A 20,967-nucleotide genomic window follows, 5' to 3' on the forward strand; every position below is an offset into this window, starting at 1 on the left:
CATCAGGACGGCCGTGCTCAAGCCCTGCTCTGGCAGCCCCATGGGCACCGTGTGCTCCTGCGCTTTGTGGGGTTTCTCTCGCCTCCCCTTCAGATGGCTCTTGACGGCAGTGGGCTCGGGTCCCGGGCAGCCGGCTTTGCCCTGAGCCCTTGCGGGTGGACCTCAGCCCCACCTGGGCCCCAGGCCAGAGCCCGTCCATGCTGGATCAGCACACCCTCGGAGACAGGCCCTGCCCCCATGTCCCCGCTGGCAGTGGCCTGGGCACCCCTTGGGAAAGGGGGCATTTGGCATGATGTGGCTGAGGGTATAGTTACATAAATGTCTGGGTCCCCTTGGGGGGCTCCCTCACCACGTGGTTCCATTTTCAGCTTCCTGGTCTTGGCCACGCTGGCCTGTCTCCTCTGTCTGCAGCCCCGTGTGAGCAAGCACGTGCCAGGGGACCCACTTTGTCCCTCTGCCTGGAGGCCCCCAAGTCTGTAGAGCATTCCGTTCCTGGCTGGGCCCCGTCACCACAGTGGGAAACTTAATTAATGAATTACCTTGCTAATTAATTAATTATCCAAGAGTGCTTGTGGAAGAGGCATCTCCAGCCTCCAGGGAAGGTGCATCTGCCCAGGGTTGGGGGGGGCGCTGAATGGGGGCTGCAGGTGAGCCCAGACCCCCGAAGGAGGGGCCGGAGTGCTCGTTTTCAGGGGTCTGTCTCTGCCTAGACCCTCTGGCTGCACGTGGAGTCTGGCAGCCAGAAACTGGGCTGAAACTCACCCCACCCCAGGGGCAGGCGAGTCTACACAGGCCTCCGTCCACACCTTCTGCCTGCTCAGTGCTGCAGGGGGTCAGCCCCTGGCTCCCAAGCTGCTGCACACCAGAGTCCCTGCCAGGGCCCCAAGACCAGGGAGAAGACCCCTACCTGAGGGTCCAGCCCAAGTCCCTGGAGGTGTGGGCGTCACTCACAGGGGAGGATCGGGGCCTTGAGGCCATGGAGAGTGGGCCTGGAGCCCTGGACCCTGACAGAACCTGGGGGTGCACAGGGGGGCCAGGCCCAGCTCTGGGGGTACCCATGCTGAAGCCAGGGTGGATGCCACATAGCATGGCCTGAGTGCCACGTGTGTGGCTGCTGCCCGGCCTTTGAAGGGCGCTGCCTGGCCTTTGAAGGGCACTGCCCATGCCCAGGGGCCCGGCTCTCATTTGGTGAGGCTCAGCCCCTGCCTGCTGGGTGTTACTGTACCCCCAGCCCATCTCACCCACACCCCCGAGCTGCTGAGGCCCTGGGAGCCATCACTGGATACCCCACCCCGCCCAGCCCCTCACACTGGCCCGCCCGCCCAAGGGAGGCTCATTTCAAATGGCATCTTCCAAGGTGAAGTTCATGTACTGTAATACAATCAGCATTTTTATAGCGAACGGTTCAGCGGCATTTAGTACATTCATGGCCTGACCGACCACACCTGCCTAATTCTGGAGCTTTACCTCACCCCAAAGGGACCCCGCCCTCTCTGCCAGCCCCTGGTGCCCAGTGGGTCACTGCCTGTGGATCTGCCAGTTCAGCACGTCTCGTAAACTGTAGATGGGATTGTACTGACGTGGCCCTGGTGTCTGGCCACCCGCGCGTCACGTGTTCAGGCTCATCGGTGCGTGGCGGCAGGTGCTGCTCCACTCCTTTCCATGACCCAGTAGCGGTCCGGTGCTCGGGTGGACCATGTGCTGCCTGTCCATTTATCTGGTGCACGTTGGGGTTGTCCCCGGTTTTCGGGTGCTGTGAATGCGTGTATGAGCATGTGCTAAAGTCACTTCAGTTGTGCCCAACTCTTTGCGACCCCATGAACTGTATAGCCCACCAGGCTCCTCTGTCCATGGAGCTCTCCAGGCAAGAACACTGGAGTGGATTGTTGTGCCCTCCTCCAGGGGATCTTCCTGACCCACGGATCGAACCCGCATCTCCTGCGACATCTGCATTACAGGCAGATTCTTTACCACTGAGCCACCGGGAAAACCCTGAATGCATGTATGTATTAAGCTCCGGGTTTTGGGTCTTTTGGGTGTGACCCTGCGCTGCGTGGGGACTCGGGTTAACACTCTGAGGAACTTCCAGACAGCACCTCTTCATCTTCCTGCTTCCTCGGGGTCTGGAGTAGGGGCTGCACTTGGACGGTGTCCGTGGGTCCTGCCAGGAGCCCTCTGAGTTCCTTGTAGAGCTGGTGCTCCACAGATGGCGCTGCTGGCCAGCTTAGTCTCACCAGCATGCTGGCCCCTGAGTGGGGGCCACTCTCATGGCGTGTGAACTACCGGCCCTTCTGCGGGGATGCTGCCAGGGCGAGGCTTGCGAGGGAGGCCCCCCTTGTTAGTGACATGTGTCTGATCGGATGCTGGCAAGGGAGGAGGCTGCTCTGAGTCTGTGGCAACCTTGGGAAGTGCTGGTCACCAGCTGGGGGGCCGGGCAGGAGGCCTATGGGTTCTGGCTGCCCCACAAACACTGGGCTACGTGTGTCTGCTCAGGTGGGTGGCTGGGGAGCCAGGAGTGGGGACCCCTCCCCAGCCTCACTTAGCCAGCAGCCCTTGTGGATCGCGGTGTCTGCACTTCCTAACACCCCAGCTTGGTCACTGCACCAGCGATGCAGCTCCAGTGACGCTCACGTCATGTGTGGATCGGACTTCCCACCTGGGCCCAGCCCTCTTGCCCGCCTGCCGGCGCGCCTGCACACGCGTTCTCTGTAACAGGGTTGCTCTGTTCCCCACCGCAGACTTCTCCCACTCAGCCGCACAGGACATGTTTGGAGCAGTTCACGCACCCGTCAGTGGTCTCAGGGTTGCAGACACTGCTGTCCAGTGGGGCTTGGGCCCCTGCACCCAGACCGAGAACGTCAGGGTGCCTCGCCGCCGTAGCGGGTCCTGGAACAGAGCACTCGGTTCCGGACGCTGTGCTGCGCGGAGCGGGGCGGGCCCTGGGGTCTCCGTGCTGCCCTGAGCCCTGCCCATGGGGTCTCCAGCGGGCTCTGGGGAGGCACGCTCCCTCCCAGGCCTCAGGACCCAGGTTGTTCTTCCGCAGGGCGGGGCTTCCTCCCCCATGAATAAACATATGCTTTTCTCCTCTGGCAAATAGGAAGCGCAAGGTTGAGTGCTCCAGGACTGGAGGAGACAGAGATGAAGGCCGGCTTGCGTGGGCGGCGTGCAGCTACGGGTGGGGCAGGAGCAGAGCCGTGGGGAAGGGGCGGCCGCCCCCGGGCCCCCCACCCCGCGGCAGAGAGGGGTTTCCCACCAGGGGCCGCCCAGAGGTGGTGCGTCTGGGCAGGTCCAGAGCCTCAGTAACAGCTTGGCGTCCACCCTTCAAGTCCGTCTTCAGCCGTTCATCTTCCTGCCCATCGGGGCGGCTCTTCCACACCACACGGGACGGCCCGATGCTGGACCCTGGGGGCAGGGTCTGGAGGCCCCCCCACGCTCCCCACCGCCGCAGGACAGCCTTGAGGGCTTCCCTACAGGGGTCTGCCTGCTAGGGGTCACAATCAGCTAAGGCCTGCTCTTGCATCTGTGTGTCCTGGACCCTGGCGTAGTGGAAGGACGGGGCTCCGGGGGCTGCCGCAGGTACAGGGCAGGCAGCAGGGGGGAGGTGGTCCCGGCGCGAGCAAGAGTGGCCTGGCCTGGGTGGTGGCCTCAGCCATGGTGAGGAGGGCACAGATGCTGACCCGGATGTCTGGCGTGGGCAGCGCTGGGCCACCCCAACCCGGGTTCCTTTTCCTGGTGCTGGAGCCCCTCTGCCTGGGCACGTGGACGTTCACGCTGAACAGTTGTGGGCTGGGCCTAAGAGGGTGAGTGAGCCCAGCAGATTGCTCTGGGGGCAGCCAGCTCAGGCCTTCTCATCCTCCTGGGAGCTTTGCATCTCTGTCCACGTGATCTCAACGTGGCCTGGGGGGTCAGGGCTTAGACCCCACATAGCAACCACACCCGGGGACTCCGCCCTACAGCCCTTGAGTCCTGTGTTCCCCGTGGGTTTGTGTCTCTGGGGTCTGGAGCCCGGTTCTGCTGTCTGACCCCTGGTGATGGCGTCCCTCACCCTGACCCTCCCCCACAGGCCCCGCCCTACAGCCTCAGATCCTTGGTGGGGGGCAGGCATGATGTCCCCTCCCTCCGCATGTCCCGGGCGGCAGGGGAGGGGCCGTGGCAGCCTTCATCAGGATGAGGGACAGGATGGGGGGATCTGAGTGACTGTCCTCATCTGGAAAGTAGCTATCGTCACCACTGCTGTACAGGTGGGGAAACAGGCTAAGAAAACGTGAGAGGTGGGTGGTGGTGCTCAGTCGCTCAGTCCTGTCTGACTCTTGGCAACCCCATGGACTGCAGCACGCCAGACTGCCCTGTCCTTCATCACCTCCTAGAGCTTGCTCAAATTCATGTTCATTGAATCAGTGATGCCATCCAATTATCTCATCCCTGGTCATCCCCTTCTCCTCCTGCCCTCAGTCTTTCCCAGCGTCAGGGTCTTTTCCAGTGAGTCGGCTCTTTGCATCAGGTGGCCAAAATATTGGAGTTTCAGCCTCAGCATCAGTCCTTCATTCAGGGTTGATTTCCTTTAGGATTGACTGGTATGATCTGAGGCTAAAAAAAGGTGAGAGGTGGGTGGGGGTCATGAAGAGAACCTGGCAGTCAGGTTCTTGTCCCCAGACTCGTGGAACCAGCAGGTCTGGGTGGGCTGTGGGCAGCTGCATAATGCTGAGGATTTGGCTCAGGGGTCCGGGACCACACCATCCTGCGCCACCCAGGCCTCAGGGACCCCCACCCTGTGCCAGGACCCTGGAGACCAGTGTCCCTGGTGATGGGCATGGTGAGTCAGTACCCCCATGGCGTGGCTGCTGGTGGGTGGGCTGGCTGCCTCTGGTGTGTGCTGATCAAGCCTCTCCTGACCTCCCCAAACCCCAGCTCCCTACCTTGCAGCATCCTAGCACCTTTGGGGGTCACCCTGCTCCCCAGTTGTCTTCCAAGCAGCCCTTGATGTGCTTTTCTTAACCAGCTGGGAGTCTGGGAATGAGAAGGGACATGGAGCTAGACATTCTGAAGTGGCTCCACAGAGCCCGGCCCTGGGTGAGCCCAGCCTCTCAGCCCTCAGCTCCCCAGATGTGTACTCTTCAGCACCATGGACAGCGACTGCTGTCCACCTTGCCCTCCTTGCCCTCTGGGCCTGTCATTGGGTTTGTGTTGGGTGCTTTGCAGCTGTGGGCTGGGAGACCATGGATCCAGCACCAAGAGTCTTCACGACAAGACTGACTTCCTGCACTGCACCGGCTGGGGGAGGCGAAGCCTGTGGGCATGGCTGCAGGGGTGGGAAGGTGGTCCCCACCAAGGCTGCAGAGACAGAAAGAAGGGAGGAGCAGGGAGGAGGCTGATGCAGGGCCGGTGGATGCGAGGAGAGCTTCCAGACGGAGTGTGCGGCCTGTGGGGCAGGGTGGGGGCAGGGTATGGCACTTGAGGGGGTCCCAGGACAGACCAGATCCCTGCCCCCTTTGCTGACTGGGTCTCCGGGCCTGGCTCTGGGCCCCTCTTTGAGCCTCTCTGGAAACCCATTTCTCATTGCAAGCCCCCAGCCTGGGTGTGGGACAGGCTTCCCTAGGAAGTGTCAGTCCAGGCCCCACCCTGCCCAGGCTGGACAGCAGGGCTCTGTCAGGCCAAGGCCCAGGGGGGGTCCGGGAGCATGGGTCAGCAGTCTGTCTGCCTTTGTTTCAGCCTCCAGGCCTGGACAGAACCTTCCTGGCTGTGGGGTCCCGTGCGAAAGACCCAGGCCCCAGCCCCTCTGCATGTGGCCAGGCCTCTTGCCGGGCTGGCGCAGCCGTCTCCGCCCAGCCACACGTCAGCCTGGCTTCCTTGGACCCGCAGTGGAAATTGACTCTGATTTGTAGAATTTGGTTCAAAACCTACAGGATTTTTAATTAAAACCCGGAAAATCCATCTGTGTAATTAAGCCTCCGGAAGTCAGCGGCTGTGAGATGAGAGTCCGGTTGGCACCGCCTGTCGTCAGCTGCCCACTGAGGCGCGACTCGGGGATGGCTGGCCTAGGGGGCTGATGGAGCCTCCCTCCAGCGGGTCTCCTCTCTGGACTGGGCCAGGGGGACCCTGTGCGTGGAGAGCCCTCCCCAGGCAGGGCGGCTTGCGTCTCCTGGGTGCACTTTGTACAGACACGGGTTGCAGGACCCCGGGACCTCATCCCTCACATGGTGTTTAGGTGGGGGTGGGGAGGGTGTATCATAGGATGGTAACCACCAAGGGGTGTGCTTGTGGGGATGGGTGGGGGCCATACTGGCCAGGTAGGTCACCCCAGCTACACGGACCGTGTCTCCGCTGCTCACGTGAGCCTGTGCTCATCCCTCAGGGTCACTGCAGCCATGGAAGCTGTGCTGAGCCCCTGGGGCAGGCCCCAAGGTTGAGGGAGGCAGGCAGGGTCAGGGGAAGCTGAGGTTGGGGGTTTGTCTACGGTTTGGGAAGGTATCGAGGTAGGACCGCAGCCCAGGACCTTGAGCAGGACTGTCTTTACAACTTGCTGGGGACCTGGCTTGAAGCACCGGCGGGGGACTGTGACCCCCAGTGCCTGCCCAATAGCTCTTCATGGGTCCCAGTCCAGACCAGCCTGGGGCTCCAGATGTACACGGCACTGTCGAGTGCCAAGGTCCTCAGCTCTGCCCTACGCCAGCTCCAGGGTCTGGGGTGACCTCAGAGCGAGAGTGGGTGCAGGCCCTGGAGGAATCAGGCTGGTGACATCAGTCTGAGAAGAGGGATGTGGTGATGGTGGAAGATGGGAGGGGCTGAGGGCTCAGGGGTGGGCTGGGCTGGGCACTTTGCTGCTCCTGGAGCAGGACGTTCACCACGTGGGAGGCAGGGCCAGCCAGGCAGAAACCGTTGGGGTAGAGGAAGAGCTAGGGGAATTGGGGCAGGGAAGAGGTGTCGCGGGAGACGGGTGCGCAGTCCCCACACCCCTGCTGCTGGGGACAGGCAAACCGAGGGCGCAGGCTGCTCTGCGCTGCCTCCCTGCAGGGGTGGGGGCGGGAAGCCTGCAAAACCAAGGGACCAGCCAGGTCTGGGGAGCATCTGACCATCACCCACCAGGCCCAGCGCTGCCTGCTCGCGGTGGCCCGCCATTGCGGACCTGGGGGCCGGGCCCTCTGAGCTATCTTAGCGGGATGCTGATTTCTGTTTCTCTGCAGCCAGATCACAGCAGAGGCACTTGTTACTGCTGAACCCATTAAGTGTAATTATGGCGCTCTCAGCGGGAACGGGTAATTACATCGGTGGCCCAGTGCCACACTGCGAGGGGCGCCAGGGACCAGGGGCTTCAGAGAGGCCACTGTTGGCCCTCTCCCTGTGGGGCACCGGGGGAGAAGGGTCTGCCCCTTGTCCCGGTGGGGCAGGCTGCCAGCTCCACGATGGGAGGGCAGACAGACACAGCCCGGCCTTCTGCCCATCTGCCTGAATTAACACACAGGCCCTGAACATCCCCACGCCTTGTCCCTCCCTGACCCCGGTCACGCATAGCCTCTGCCAGTGTATCAGGTGACCTCAGGGTCAGAGACCCGCATAGGCGGGGCCACATGGACCCCGAGCCTAGCACCCACGTGCAGAGGGGCGTAGAGTGGGCTCTCAGGTCCCTGGAGACCGACCCACTTTGTGGAGCCAGGCCCTACTGCTATGGTCACCTTGTTGAACTGTGCAATGCGCCCTCCCCCAACTGGCGGACACTGAGGGGGCACAGAGGGGCACCAAGGCTCCAGGGCACACAGCCCACATGTGCTGCAGGCGGTCCAACCCATCATCCTGTCCAGCCCCCTGGGCGCCGGGGGTGGGGCTAGGGGCCGCGGTACCGAATTTCCCAGGCTGTCTTCCAACAAGCAGTGTGTTCCAAGTGCTGACTCTCTCTCTTTAGTAGGAGGCCCTTTCCACCCCACAGAGCTCGGGAAGGCTTCTCGGGTCCCCTGCTATCCAGCCCAGGGCGGCACAGGCGGGCAGCCCCACGAGAAGCCCACCCCGGGGTTGGCTATGTGTCCTGGTGGGAGGCGAGGTACAAGGAGTGCCCCAGGGCCCTCCCATCTGAGGGACACCTGCCTACACCCAGGGGCTTGAGTGAAGCCCCACTGCCCCCACCGGGGAACCCCCTTCCTCAGGCCTGGCACTGCTGGCCCACCACGTGGCTGCCTTCCGGAGGAGCAGAGGGGGAACTTGGCGGTGCACTGTGGCTTCTGTGGAGCCGAGGCGCCACCTGGTGGCCACTCTCAGAATGTGCGTCCTCATTGAGGTGGCCGGTGGCCTTCCATCCTGAGGGCCAGCAACCCTGCAGGTGACCAGGTTCACACAGCATGGGTTGGTACAGCACTGGCTGCTGGCCAGGCACCCTAATGTCCTGACTGGACACCCTTCTGCCAAAGGGAGAGTCTCCTGGACGGGACCCTTCACGAGCCAACTAACTTGGGGGGTGGTCCTCACTCACCTGTCCTTCGTCCATGTCCCATCCCCCTTCATCCAGGTTCACAGTAGGACTGCAGGTCCCCTGGGCACAGGCACTGAGCTGGGCTAAAGTTCGCATCCCTCTTGCCTGTCGCTGTGGTCAGGGCATCCTCTGGGGTTACAGGAGGGACTCTTGCAGGGCCACGGAGAGGGTCTTTGAGGCTGCCTTTATGGCACCCGTAACAATTAGTGGGCATTTGTAGTACTTGGGGTCCCAGCTGGGCAGCAGTGGTGAGCCTGGCCACAGTTTAGGGAGCCTGGTGGAGGGGCAGTGTCTGGCCCCGCGCCTCGGTCCAGGGTCCTGCTGTACACGAGAGGTTGGTAGCGGTGTCCAGAGGCCGGTATTGGGGTCTGTTCCTCACTGCCCAGCTGATGGGCCGGGCATGGAATGGGGAGATTTTGAGACCCCTGTGGCATCTGGGGGGGTGCTGGGGGAGCGACCTGGGGCTCCATAACTGTTACGTGGACCCTTAACTCGGCACCTGCCCCACGTGGTTCGAGCACGTCAGCATGCTGGTCATCATGCTCAACTGCGTGACCCTGGGCATGTTCCGGCCCTGCGAGGACGTCGAGTGCCGCTCGGAGCGCTGTGGCATCCTCGAGGTGGGCGGGGCCGGAGGGGCGGGGCCTGGAGGTGGGAGGGGCGACGCCTGGGTGGGGTCGGAGGGCAGAGTTGGGTGTGGGCGGAGCCTGGAGGGAGGGGGCGGGGCCAGTCACCTGCGGCCTGGGCCGTGTGAGGGGCGCAGGCCCCACTCTCAGGCCCCCCTCCTGCAGGCCTTTGACGACTTCATCTTCGCCTTCTTCGCGGTGGAGATGGTCATCAAGATGATCGCCCTGGGGCTGTTTGGGCAGAAGTGCTACTTGGGTGACACGTGGAACAGGCTGGACTTCTTCATCGTCATGGCGGGGTAAGGCCCCTCCCCCAAGGGCCAGCCTGGAGCGACCCCAGTGCCTGGTCAGGCCCGCCTGGGAGCGGCCCCGGGGGCCCCCAGGATGAGAGATGGGGAGGTGCACTCAGGCGGGACGGGGCCCGGGGAGTGGCTGGGGGTGGGGTGCCAGGAGCGGGACCTATCTGGGGCTCCCTGTGCCAGCACCAGGGACTGTGGGACAGACACAGGGTGTCCGGGGTGGCCTGTGAGCGGCGAGGGTCCTCCAGTGCTGAGCGGAGGCTGTGCTTTCCCTGCCTCCGGGCAGCTGGGCTGGGCAAACGACATGGGGATCATGTCTCCAGCAAGTGCTCACCTCCTGGCCTCAGCCGCCAGGGTACCCTGGAGAGAGCCGGGTGCCCGCTGGCCTAGCTCTGATCTCCCCTCCCAGCACCTGCCCCCGCTGAGCATGCCCCTGCTCTGCCCCCAGTATGATGGAGTACTCCTTGGACGGACACAACGTGAGCCTCTCGGCCATCCGAACCGTGCGCGTGCTGCGGCCCCTTCGTGCCATCAACCGTGTGCCCAGTAAGTGACCCCCACCTGGGGCTGGGGTAAGCGTGGCCAGACAGCCCTGCTGAGAGCTCCTGAGGCCCCACTGGGCACAAGACCCAGAGGCCATACCGCCTGTCTGGCTGCTGGGTACTGGGGTCCCAGCCCAGACCATGGTGCAGGCCTCCTGCCACTTACATGGCAGCTGAGGATTTGCCACTGCTTTTCGGGGTGGCGGGGGGCGGGTGGAGACAAGCAACCCTGTACCAAGCCGGGGTGTGATGGGCAGTCAGGCTGAATGGCAGCCCCATGTCCCCCAGGGCTGCTGAGTGTCAGGCCATTCGGAACCTCAGACTCATCATCCACACAGCATTTGGGATCATGTCCTGGAGCCATGCAGGACGTGGTGGCTTCCTTGTTTGGCCCGCCCCAGCAATCTTCCTATCTGAGCCCTGCCAAGGGGCCTGGTGCTCAGGGAAGCATGGAGAAACTTCTGGGCAGTCGTGTGGGTTTGGACGGTGTAGGTTTGGAAGCTTGTTTGGAAGGTGGTCTGTGCTGACCTTGGTCATGCCCACATGGGTCTGTGTGGGGATCTCTGTGTCTTCAGAGTTTCCAGTGTTCTGACTGAATTCAGCTGTTAGTTTTCCTGAGGGTATAGTGGGGGGCATTCCCCACATGACTGTCAAGTGTGTGTACGCACGCATACAGGTGGGTCTCGTGTACCACCTTAGTGTGCACAGCCTTTCTGGCTGCCTATCCTGGGTCCTGGTGGCTTCAGCACCGTGGCCCAGGGGATCAGGGCTTGTCCTGCAGCTCCTCCAAGAAGTATCCCCCCCAGGATGGGTCACTGTCTCCCCCTGAAGCTGTCAGCTCCACCAAAGAGCAGGAGGGTGAAGGGTTATGCTGTGGGACTCCTAGGCATTCCATCTAGCTGCCACTTGGCTCTACCCTCGGGAATCAGACAGGGTTCAGATGCTGTGTGACCTTGGGCAAGTAACTGTGCCTCTCTGAGCCTTGGTTTACCCACCTGTGAACATGGTACTCCTCAAGGACGGCTGTGAGGTGAGGTGGTTCTTGGCTCTGGGCCCAGCACCACCACACACTGGCATTGTTCACCTGGGTCCCCTTTCAGTGCCTGAAGTGACAACCCCTTTCACAGTACAGACCACTTTTCAGGCCAAATGCTGCCTTCAGCCTAGTTTCCCTGTGGGGTCAGGCCCTGGTCCCAAACAGGGTGCCTCCCCCACACTGGACCATGTTCCCTTCACTGTGAGCCCCCAGTGGGCATGTTCCAGGCTGCGTCTCACTCTGGCTGCCTGGGGTCCACTCTGAACCCTGGATCATCTGTGGCCTTGGAGCCAGTTTCGGTCTGGCAACGGTGGTGCTCTCAGACTTTGTCCCTGGTGAATCTTCCTCTCGGCCATTTCTGAAACTGCAGTGCCCCTCCCAGCTGTGATTACTCCTGTAGCCCCAGGGGCCCCTCTGTCACCCAGCAGCCCCTGGGTGCTCTCCAGGGGGCCTTGGCATCTGCCCCAGGCTCTGCCTGCACCCTTAGCCTGGCCCTTGCTTGTTTCTGGAAGTGAGACATGTCCTTGCTGAGGTCTGGGAGCAGGGCAGAGCCAGGACCAAGCGAAGGGTTGGTGGGGCTGGCTGACCCACTCCCTGGATTAATCTGTGTTCACACACTCCATTGCACCCAGGAACGAGAGCTTCCAAACGCTTTCTCAAAAGCTGCCTCCTGGGACTTCCCTGGTGGTCCAGTGGTTGGGACTTCACCTTCCAATGTAGGGCATGTGAGTTCGAGCCCAGGTCTGTGGGCTAAGATGCCACATGCCTCGTGACCAAAAGTCCAAAACATAATGCAGATGCAGTATTGTAACAAATTCAATAAAGACTTTAAAAATGGTCCACATTAAAAAGAAAAAAATCTGTAAAAAACAAAAAACTGCCTCCTGTCCTGGGGTGCACACAGCCCCTACCTCCCCTCCAGGGCTCTGCTTCACATGATTCACATAGAGAGTGGGAAGAAACACTGGTCCCCAAACACAGTACCTGCTTCAAGACCCGTGGCTCCTGCATGCAGGAGGCAGCCCAGAATCTGAGCTGCTGGGGCTCCCCCAGGCTGCTGCTCCCATGATGAGCTTGGGGCTGCGGGACTCCTGAACTGTCACGCTAGGGGCCCGCCTGGATACAGTGTGGTCCGGGCTGGCGTTCCTGAGGAGCAAGGACCACCTACCCTGAGCCTTTCCAGTCGGTGGCCTTATTTACTGCCCTCCGTGGGGTCTAACAGAATGTACAGGGGCCTGGGTCGTGTCCCCCGCAGAGGTACTGATGCCCACCTGTGAATGGCAGAGAGCTCAGGAGGGGCTGGGGCCTCAGGGATGCCCAGGAGGGCTCTGTTGCGCTGACCGGCTGCGTGATGCCTGCAGGCATGCGGATCCTGGTCACGCTGCTGCTGGACACACTGCCCATGCTCGGCAACGTTCTCCTGCTCTGCTTCTTTGTCTTCTTCATCTTCGGCATCGTGGGCGTCCAGCTTTGGGCCGGCCTGCTGCGCAACCGCTGCTTCCTGGACAGCACCTTCGCCAGGTGCGCAGGCCCTGCCCCTAACCTGCTCTTCCTGGGCCTACCTCTGGAGTCACCACCCCAACAGGCCCCTCCCTCCAGGTCCCGCCCCGGAGGCTCCACCCCAACAGGCTCCTCCCTCCAGGCGCCCCAACAGGCTCCTCCCTCCCGGCCCCGCCCCGGAGGCTCCTCCCTCCAGACCCCGCCCCTGGAGGCTCCACCCCCAAACAGGCTCCGCCCTCCAGGTTCCTGCTCTCCAAGCCCGGTTTCCCCAGACAAGACCTGACCTTCCGAGAGCGGCACTAGCACTAGCGGACTTAGGTCTGCCTCTTACCTTTTGTTTTTTGTGTGTGTATACCTCTGTGTGTGTCTGTCTCGCCGTCTCTACTCCAGGAACAGCAACCTCAGCTTCCTGCGGCCGTACTACCAGCCGGAGGAGGGTGAAGAAAACCCGTTCATCTGCTCCTCCCGCCGGGACAACGGCATGCAGAAGTGCTCGCACATCCCCAGCCGCCGCGAGCTGCGCGTGGAGTGCACGCTGGGCTGGGAGGCCTACGGGCAGCCGCAGGCCGAGGGTGCAGGTGGCACGGGTCACCACACCTGCATCAACTGGAACCAGTACTACAATGTGTGCCGCTCGGGCGACTCCAACCCGCACAACGGGGCCATCAGCTTCGACAACATCGGCTACGCCTGGATCGCCATCTTCCAGGTGGGCTCCGGGTCTCTCCGGTACCCCACGCCCAGCGTGTAGGGCTGGGGGCTAGTGCCAGGCAGGGCTTTCCTGCCCCGCCAGCCATGCCACCCTCCCCAGGACAGGCGAGGAGGGCCCACTGCCTTCTCAGGGCCGTCCATGTGTCCAGCCTCCTGCCCGCCCCCCCTCAGGTGATCACGCTGGAGGGCTGGGTGGACATCATGTACTACGTCATGGACGCCCACTCCTTCTACAACTTCATCTACTTCATCTTGCTTATCATCGTGAGTGTGGGGACGTGGTGGGACATCCGCTGCAAGGGGTGGTGGGGTGTCCCTGCATTGTGACAGACCTGTCTCAGATCCTGAACTCCTCTGTTACTGGCTGTGGCCCTGCCCCCGGGATCCATGGAGGTCCTGTGCCATCCTGGCCCTCCACAGGGAGTGTGATCCCCAAAGGTGGCACTCAGTTGGTTCTCTCAGTGGCCCTGGGGTCTGAGGCAGGGTCTGCATAGACCAGAGGTGAGTTGAGCCAGGAACCTGCCCTTTGTTGCTGCTGCTAAGTCACTTCAGTCGTGTCCGACTCTGTGCGGCCCCATAGACGGCAGCCCACCAGGCTCCCCCGTCCCTGGGATTCTCCAGGCAAGAACACTGGAGTGGGTTGCCATTTCCTTCTCCAGTGCATGAAAGTGAAAAGTGAAAGTGAAGTCGCTCAGTCGTGTCCGACTCCTAGCGACCCCATGGACTGCAGCCTACCAGGCTCCTCCGTCCATGGGATTTTCCAGGCAAGAGTACTGGAGTGGGGTGCCATCTCAGACCATAAACCCAAGCACAGGAGAGTGTCATCTGCTGATCCTGCCACAGAGGACAGTGCAGCCTTGGGGGCTGGGGGAGGCCTGACCCAGGCATGAGGATCCAGTTGGAAGAATATATCTTCAGGAGGAGGGAATGAACCACACAAATGACAGGAAGGCGTCTCCCTACACGTCCTCCAATTGTCCATAATTGATAGCAGCCACTGCCCACCACCCATTCCAGATGCTGGGGCTTAGTATCGAATCAGCAGGGATCCCGCCTGTCCCAGGGTGCCCCGTCGGCCCCTAGATCGGGAAGCCCACAGTAGGGCTCAGTGTATTTCTCATCAGAGGCTTGATAGTGGTGTAGAAATCACAGCTGTTGTCCTGGCCTCCTGCCTCACCCAAGATGGATCCCAGTGCTCCCCACTTCCCCACCTCCCAGGAGCACATGGCCAGCAAGCTCACGGCTGCCTGCCCACCACAGGTGGGCTCCTTCTTCATGATCAACCTGTGCCTGGTGGTCATCGCCACGCAGTTCTCAGAGACGAAGCAGCGGGAGAACCAGCTGATGCGGGAGCAGCGGGCCCGTTATCTGTCCAATGACAGCACGCTAGCCAGCTTCTCTGAGCCGGGCAGCTGCTATGAGGAGCTCCTCCGGTACGTGGGCCACGTGTGCCGCAAGCTAAAGCGCCGTGGCCTGCGCCTCTACGCCCGCTGGCAGAGCCGCTGGCGCAAGAAGGTGGAGCCCGGTGGCGCCACGCATGGCCAGGGCTCAGGGCGGCGGCCGCGGCGGGCAGGCGGGCGCGCTGCCTCCATCCACCACCTCGTGTACCACCACCACCACCATCACCACCACCACTACCACTTCAGCCACGGCAGCCCCCGCCGGCCAGGCCCCGAGCCAGGAGCCGGCGACACCAGGCTGGTGCGGGCCGGAGCGCCAGCCTCACCCGGGCGCGGGCCCCCTGACGCCGAGTCGGTGCACAGTGTGTACCACGCTGACTGCCACGTGGAGGGGCCGCAGGAGAGGGCGCGCGTGGCACACGCCGCAGCCACTGCCGCTGCTGGGCTCAAGCTGGCCGCCGGGCTGGGAGCCATGAACTACCCCACCATCCTGCCCTCGGCTGCGGGCAGTGGCAAAAGCGGCCTCGGGCCCAAGGGGAAGCGGCCTGGTGGCCCCCCGGGAGCCGGGGGGCACAGCCCCCTGAGGCTGAGCAGCCCGGACCCCTGCGAGAAGATCCAGCACCTGGTTGGGGAGCATGGTAAGGACCTGCCCCTGTGGGGAGCGGTGGGGGGTGGGGCACAGGGCTCCTGTGACATCCCCACCTATGTGCCCACCCTCATGAGCCCAGCCTTCTTTGGAGTCCTGGACAAGGGAGAGAAAGGGGGCCTGGGGGCCTCAGATGGGAGGAGGTGCCCCCCCACCTCCACCCATCCTGTGTTGTTGAGCAGCTGATGGCTCAGTGGGGTGCGAGTGTTTGCCACCGGGAAATGAGAATTCTGAAGCTAGCAAGCAAAAAAGAAGCCCCAGGGCCATGTCCCATGGCTCACGTCTGGCCCCGAGCAGGGTGGCCAGTTGTTTCTCAGGAGGAGCACTTGGCCTGCACTCTTGGTGGGGAGACTGTGGCTGGGGCCGGGGCGAGGGGAAGCCAAGGTCGCAGAGCTCCCAGAGGCTGAGCAGAGGAGCCAGGGTGCCCCTCGGTACACCCGGTCCTCCCACCTGGGCCCCCGGCCTAACCCACCTGGCTCATGCAGGACCCTGGGGTCACACCAGGCTGAGGCCTCCCAGGTGGCCTGCACTGGCAGGGGCACCTGGGGCAGGGAGAGGTGTGTGTGCCGGGGTCACCCTGTGTGCTCACGTGGTGCCCGGGGTGTCACCGCACACGTGCCTGCAGCTCTGCACTATGCCCTGGGGGAGCATGGCCCTGTGGGGCTCCTGGCTGCAGCGAGTCTAAGCCTCTGTGGGTGCAGAGTCACCTGGGCCCCAGAGACTCAGCCGGGGAGGCAGCGTGGAGTGACGATGGCTCAGGGCATCATGAGCCAGAACATTCACGGTCATGGCATCCCTTTACTGGAAAGTGGCTCACGTCGTATTTCTGTGGGTGGTGTGGCTCCTGCGGGGATGTGCCTCTGCCTCTTTTCACCCCTGAGTGAACAGAGAGCAGCTCTGCAGGGCGTATGAGTGTGCAAGTGTGTGCGTCTCTTCCTGTGCATGTGTTCAGCTGTGTGCCCAGGTGTGTATGAGAGTGCCCAGATGTGCACCCGTGCTCAGGTGTATGCAGGCATGCATGGTATGCTCAGGTGTGTACAATGTGCTCAGCTGTGTGCCCAAGTGTATATGAGTGTGCCCAGGTGTGTGCAGGTGTGCACATGGACACCATTCACCCCACAGCAGCCTCCGTGAGCGCCTGCTTCCTGGGCACCAGCTGAGCAACCTGAGGCTGCCTGCGTCCTTCTCCCCGCAGGACTGGGCCAGGCCCCCAGCCGCCTGTCAGGCCTGAGTGTGCCCTGCCCCCTGCCCAGCCCCCAGGCGGGCACGCTGACCTGTGAGCTGAGCAGCTGCCCGTACTGCACCAGTGCCCTGGAGGACCCCGAGCTGGAGTTCAGCGACTCAGACAGTGGAGGCTCAGACAGCAATGGGGTCTACGAGTTCACGCAGGATGTGCGGCACGGGGACCACCGCGACCCCATGCAGTCGCCCCCCGTGGCAGAGGCGCCAGGCGTGGGCGGCACACGGCGGAGGGGGCCGCAGCGGGCGGCGGCAGGCGAGCAGGGTGGGCTGGGCCACGTCTGGGCCTCCTTCAGTGGCAAGCTGCGCCGCATCGTGGACAGCAAGTACTTCAACCGGGGCATCATGGTGGCCATCCTCACTAACACGCTGAGCATGGGTGTCGAGTACCACGAGCAGGTGGGTGCCCCACACAGACAGCCCTCAGAGTGGCCCTGGGGCACGTCCCGCCTGCCTGTGTCTCCTGCAGGCTTTAGCCTCTCATGGGCTCCACAGAGGGCTCTCTCAGGTTGGGGAATAGGCGTGGCAGTGGGGCTGAAGGTCGATTGTGAGGGAGTTTTTACCGTTCACTCAGCGGATGCTCCTGCTGCTCATTGGTGGGCCTCTGCTGAGTGGAGACAGAGAGACTGTGGCTCCATCCGGAGGTCCTCTGTCTGGGCTGGGGCGTTGAGATCACAGACCCAGAGGCAGCAGGGAGCCGAGGGCACTTGCCAGGCCATCTGGTGCTTTTCAAGGTGGGACTCCCAGAGCCCAGCTTTCATGGACGGAGCCCCCCATATGAGCTGGGCCTTCAGGCTGGGATTCCCTGGGCGGCCCCAGAGGGGAATGTGGCAGTGGCACATGGTGCTGGCACGCGTCCCCTGCCCTGGACTGGGGCTTCCCCAAGGAGCAGCGGCTGGGCTGGCAGGGAGAGGTCGTCCTCCCTGGGGACCGAGGCCAGTTCACTCTTAATGACCAAACTGCCTTCCTCCTTTTCTGCCTTCTGGGCTTTTTAAGTCCCTTATGCTCTGGTCTTTCATCCTTTAGCAATTTCAGGGAAAATGCAAGTGATATTAGCCTCCAGCTGGCGGCTGAGAGGTGCTGTCTGTGAGGGTGAGATCCAGGGCAGGAGCAACAGCAGGCTCGGGGATCCCTGGCCAGGAGGAGCCTCTGCACACACACGCATGCACACACGCACATACGCAAAGGTTATCTGTGCAGATGTGGGCTTGTGCACAGACACACACATGGGTGGCGATGCGTGCACACAACACATGCGGGTACATGCAGACTCACGTGCACACAAGCAGACCACACACTGGCACACACACACCAGCATTTACACTGGCACAGGTGTGCACTTGCACACATAGGCGCCTAGACCAGCATATCCCCAGTAAGAAAAGGGCCTCTGGGGCCTTCTGCTGACAAGGAAGGGTGTGTGGGGCCACCAGGGCCAGGGCAGCTGCTGGGGGAACCACACTGTACTGTCTGCACCCCGGGTACCCACACGCCCACCCTGGAACAGATGCTCTAGGCTCTGTTCCCAAGGCCTGTGCTGTTGGGGTCTGGGAAGTGTCTGGAGCCCTGTTTCTCAGACATGCTGCTGGGAAGGTCAGGTGGGGCCTGGGGGAGCCAGGGACAGTCAGGGTGGGAGGGCCAGGCAGGCTGGGGTGCAGCTGGAGGGGACACCCCTGCGGTCCCTGTTTCCTCCTCTGGACAGCAGCCGATGGGGCTCCTCCTGAGATGTTGCCACAGCCCCTTGATGCAGCCTTACCTGCTCCCAGCGCAGTGGAGTGGTGTCCCACCCTGCCATGACAGGCAGTGGGGGCTGGGGGTGGGCCCTGACAACCACTCTGCCACCCACAGCCCGATGAGCTGACCAACGCCCTGGAGATCAGCAACATTGTGTTCACAAGCATGTTTGCTCTGGAGATGCTGTTGAAGCTGCTGGCCTGCGGCCCACTGGGCTACATCCGGAACCCTTACAACATCTTTGACGGCATCATCGTAGTCATCAGGTAGGTCCCCTCCTCCCCTGGGGCCTGGGGAGGCTCCCATGTCCACCGCAGCCCCCGCAGATGGCAGAGCCCCTGCCATTGGGAAAGGCCCTGCCATCAGGGTGCAGAGGTGGGGTCTCCTGGGGCGGGACCCTCGCCCCTCCTCAAAGGCAGAGTCGGGTGCACACGACAAGGTCAGCTGCAGCTCAGGCGGGAGTTTCTAGAAGCTAGTGGAGCTGTTCCCTGCGGGAACAGAACAGGCACTCAGTGGCTGTTAAGCCTTGCAGCTGGCCTCCACTGAGGGCTCAGCCCCTGCAAGAAAGGCCAGCTTGCTGCAGCAAAATCAGCACAGAAAGAACCAGGGGGATCTGGGGAAATTCCCTCCCCCGGGACAAAGCAGGGCCCTTGGGAGTCAAGGGGGCCCCCAGTCTAAGGAGAGCAGACAAGCCAGGCACATTGGAAAGGCGCTCAGTCGAGTCTTCAGAGACACCACCACCCCTCAGCCCCTCCGATGCTTTGATGCAGCCGAACCTGCTCCCAGGTGGGGTTGAGCAGAGGCCGAGGTGGCTCCAGGCTGTCGTTCCTGCCTCTGGGAAGAGAGTGTCCCAGAGTCAGGGCGGGAGTAGGCCATCCTAACCCTGCCCACCCCACCCCACCCCCGACCCCCAGCGTGTGGGAGATCATCGGGCAGGCGGACGGCGGGCTGTCGGTGCTGCGCACCTTCCGGCTGCTGCGGGTGCTCAAGCTGGTGCGCTTCATGCCCGCACTGCGGCGCCAGCTGGTGGTGCTCATGAAGACCATGGACAACGTGGCCACCTTCTGCATGCTGCTCATGCTTTTCATCTTCATCTTCAGGTGTGTGCGCCGCGCCCTGCCCCGGGTGGCTGCAAGGGGAAGGCCTGTGGCAAGGAGCCCGCACGGGCGCTGGACAGGAGGCCCTGCTCCCAGCCGGGCCCGCCCACTGCGCCGGCCCTGGCTTCGGGGCCTTGGGTGCCCTGAGCCTCAAAGAGGAAGACAAATTCAGTTACTGTGGGTTTTGCTGCCAGGCGCCAGCACGCAGTGGGGGACTTGGAACTGTGCTCAAGAGCCAAGGGCGAAAGGGGCGGAGGAGGGAGGGGCAGGCAGGCAACCTGGGGCTCCTGGACCCCTGCTGCTGTCACTGATCCCAGGCCTCGGGGAGGGGTCTGGGGCAGAGAGCAGCCCACATAGGCCGGGTGAGACAGACACCCAGTCCTGGCTGCTGCCTGAAGCCAGAGTGGCCTCCGGTGTTTCCCGCGTTCTTGGCTTTGGTCTTACCACCTATAGAATGGAAACAGTTTGGCCATGGACCCTGGGCAGTCCTGCCCACAAGGAAGCCAGAGTTCAGGAAGGTGTAGAGGAGTGGATGGTGGGCGTGGGGTGACCAGGCTGGGTCCCCAGCCCCACACCTGGCCCTCCGCACCAGTCACTCATTGTACCCCTGCCTGTCCACCCCCCTAGCATCCTTGGCATGCATCTCTTTGGCTGCAAATTCAGTCTGAAAACAGATACCGGAGACACAATCCCCGACCGGAAGAACTTTGATTCCCTACTGTGGGCCATCGTCACCGTGTTCCAGGTACAGCTGGGCAGGCCGTCCCCTGCTGTGCACGGGTGGTTCCTGGAGGGCCATAGCCCTGCTCAGAGCTGGCTGAGGCGCCTCCGAGGCCACTGGGGGTGAAGAACGGTGGCCGGGACGTTGAGGTGGTGGGCCTGGTCTCACTCGTCCTTCTGGTCCTGAGACCTGGCGGCATTCCCCCAGCCAGGACCCCATCCTGGTGCCCCCTCGGCCCACACGTTGGGCCCACTCTGCCCGCCGCCCCTCCCCCAGATCCTCACCCAGGAGGACTGGAACGTCGTCCTGTACAACGGCATGGCCTCCACGTCCTCCTGGGCCGCCCTGTACTTCGTGGCCCTCATGACCTTTGGCAACTATGTGCTCTTCAACCTGCTGGTGGCCATCCTGGTGGAGGGTTTCCAGGCTGAGGTGAGGGGGAGTTTCCAGGGGAAGTGAGGGGGCTTCCAGGGGAGGTGAGGGTGCTTCCAGGGGAGTAAGAGATTCCAGGGGAGGTGCGGGGCTTCCAGGGGAGGTGTGGGGCTTCCAGGGGAGGTGCGGGGCTTCCGGGGGAGGTGAGGGGGCTTACAGGGGAGGTGAGGGGGCTTACAGGGGAGTAAGAGATTCCAGGGGAGGTGCAGGGCTTCCAGGGGAAGTGAGGGGCTTCCGGGGGAGGTGAGGGGGCTTACAGGGGAGTAAGAGATTCCAGGGGAGGTGCGGGGCTTCCAGGGGAGGTGAGGGGCTTCCAGGGGAGGTGAGGGGCTTCCAGGGGAGGTGAGGGGGCTTCCAGGGGAGGTGAGGGGCTTCCAGGGGAGGTGAGGGGGCTTCCAGGGGAGTGAGGGGTTCCAGAGGAGGTGAGGGGCTTCCAGGGGAGGCGGTGGGAACCAGGAGTGTGGGGCAGACCTCGTCCTCGCCCTGCTGGGCTCTTCTGTCTACGCCCACCCCTTGTGGGCCTGAC

General features: G+C 62.8%; 1 protein-coding gene across 4 annotated transcripts in view; it reads left to right on the forward strand.

Moving 5' to 3' along the window:
* The first annotated feature begins 6,802 nt into the window (after window positions 1–6,802).
* The window catches only part of CACNA1H (calcium voltage-gated channel subunit alpha1 H), a 28,142-nt gene continuing 13,977 nt past the window's right edge, over window positions 6,803–20,967 (forward strand). For 2 of the 4 annotated variants that reach the window (XM_061400675.1, XM_061400676.1), the window contains exons 1-12: window positions 6,804–9,078; window positions 9,250–9,383; window positions 9,832–9,929; window positions 12,323–12,482; window positions 12,852–13,170; window positions 13,344–13,436; window positions 14,433–15,210; window positions 16,414–16,856; window positions 18,306–18,457; window positions 19,106–19,291; window positions 19,916–20,033; window positions 20,286–20,441. In XM_061400675.1, coding sequence (XP_061256659.1) covers window positions 8,986–9,078; window positions 9,250–9,383; window positions 9,832–9,929; window positions 12,323–12,482; window positions 12,852–13,170; window positions 13,344–13,436; window positions 14,433–15,210; window positions 16,414–16,856; window positions 18,306–18,457; window positions 19,106–19,291; window positions 19,916–20,033; window positions 20,286–20,441 — 2,730 coding nt within the window. In that variant the 5' untranslated portion in view covers window positions 6,804–8,985. Of the gene's footprint in view, window positions 9,079–9,249; window positions 9,384–9,831; window positions 9,930–12,322; window positions 12,483–12,851; window positions 13,171–13,343; window positions 13,437–14,432; window positions 15,211–16,413; window positions 16,857–18,305; window positions 18,458–19,105; window positions 19,292–19,915; window positions 20,034–20,285; window positions 20,442–20,967 lie in introns of all 4 variants that reach the window. The other 2 variants (XM_061400677.1, XM_061400678.1) reach the window with 2 other exon arrangements.

Source organism: Bos javanicus, chromosome 25, assembly GCF_032452875.1.
Source record: "Bos javanicus breed banteng chromosome 25, ARS-OSU_banteng_1.0, whole genome shotgun sequence".
NCBI lineage: Eukaryota > Metazoa > Chordata > Mammalia > Artiodactyla > Bovidae > Bos > Bos javanicus.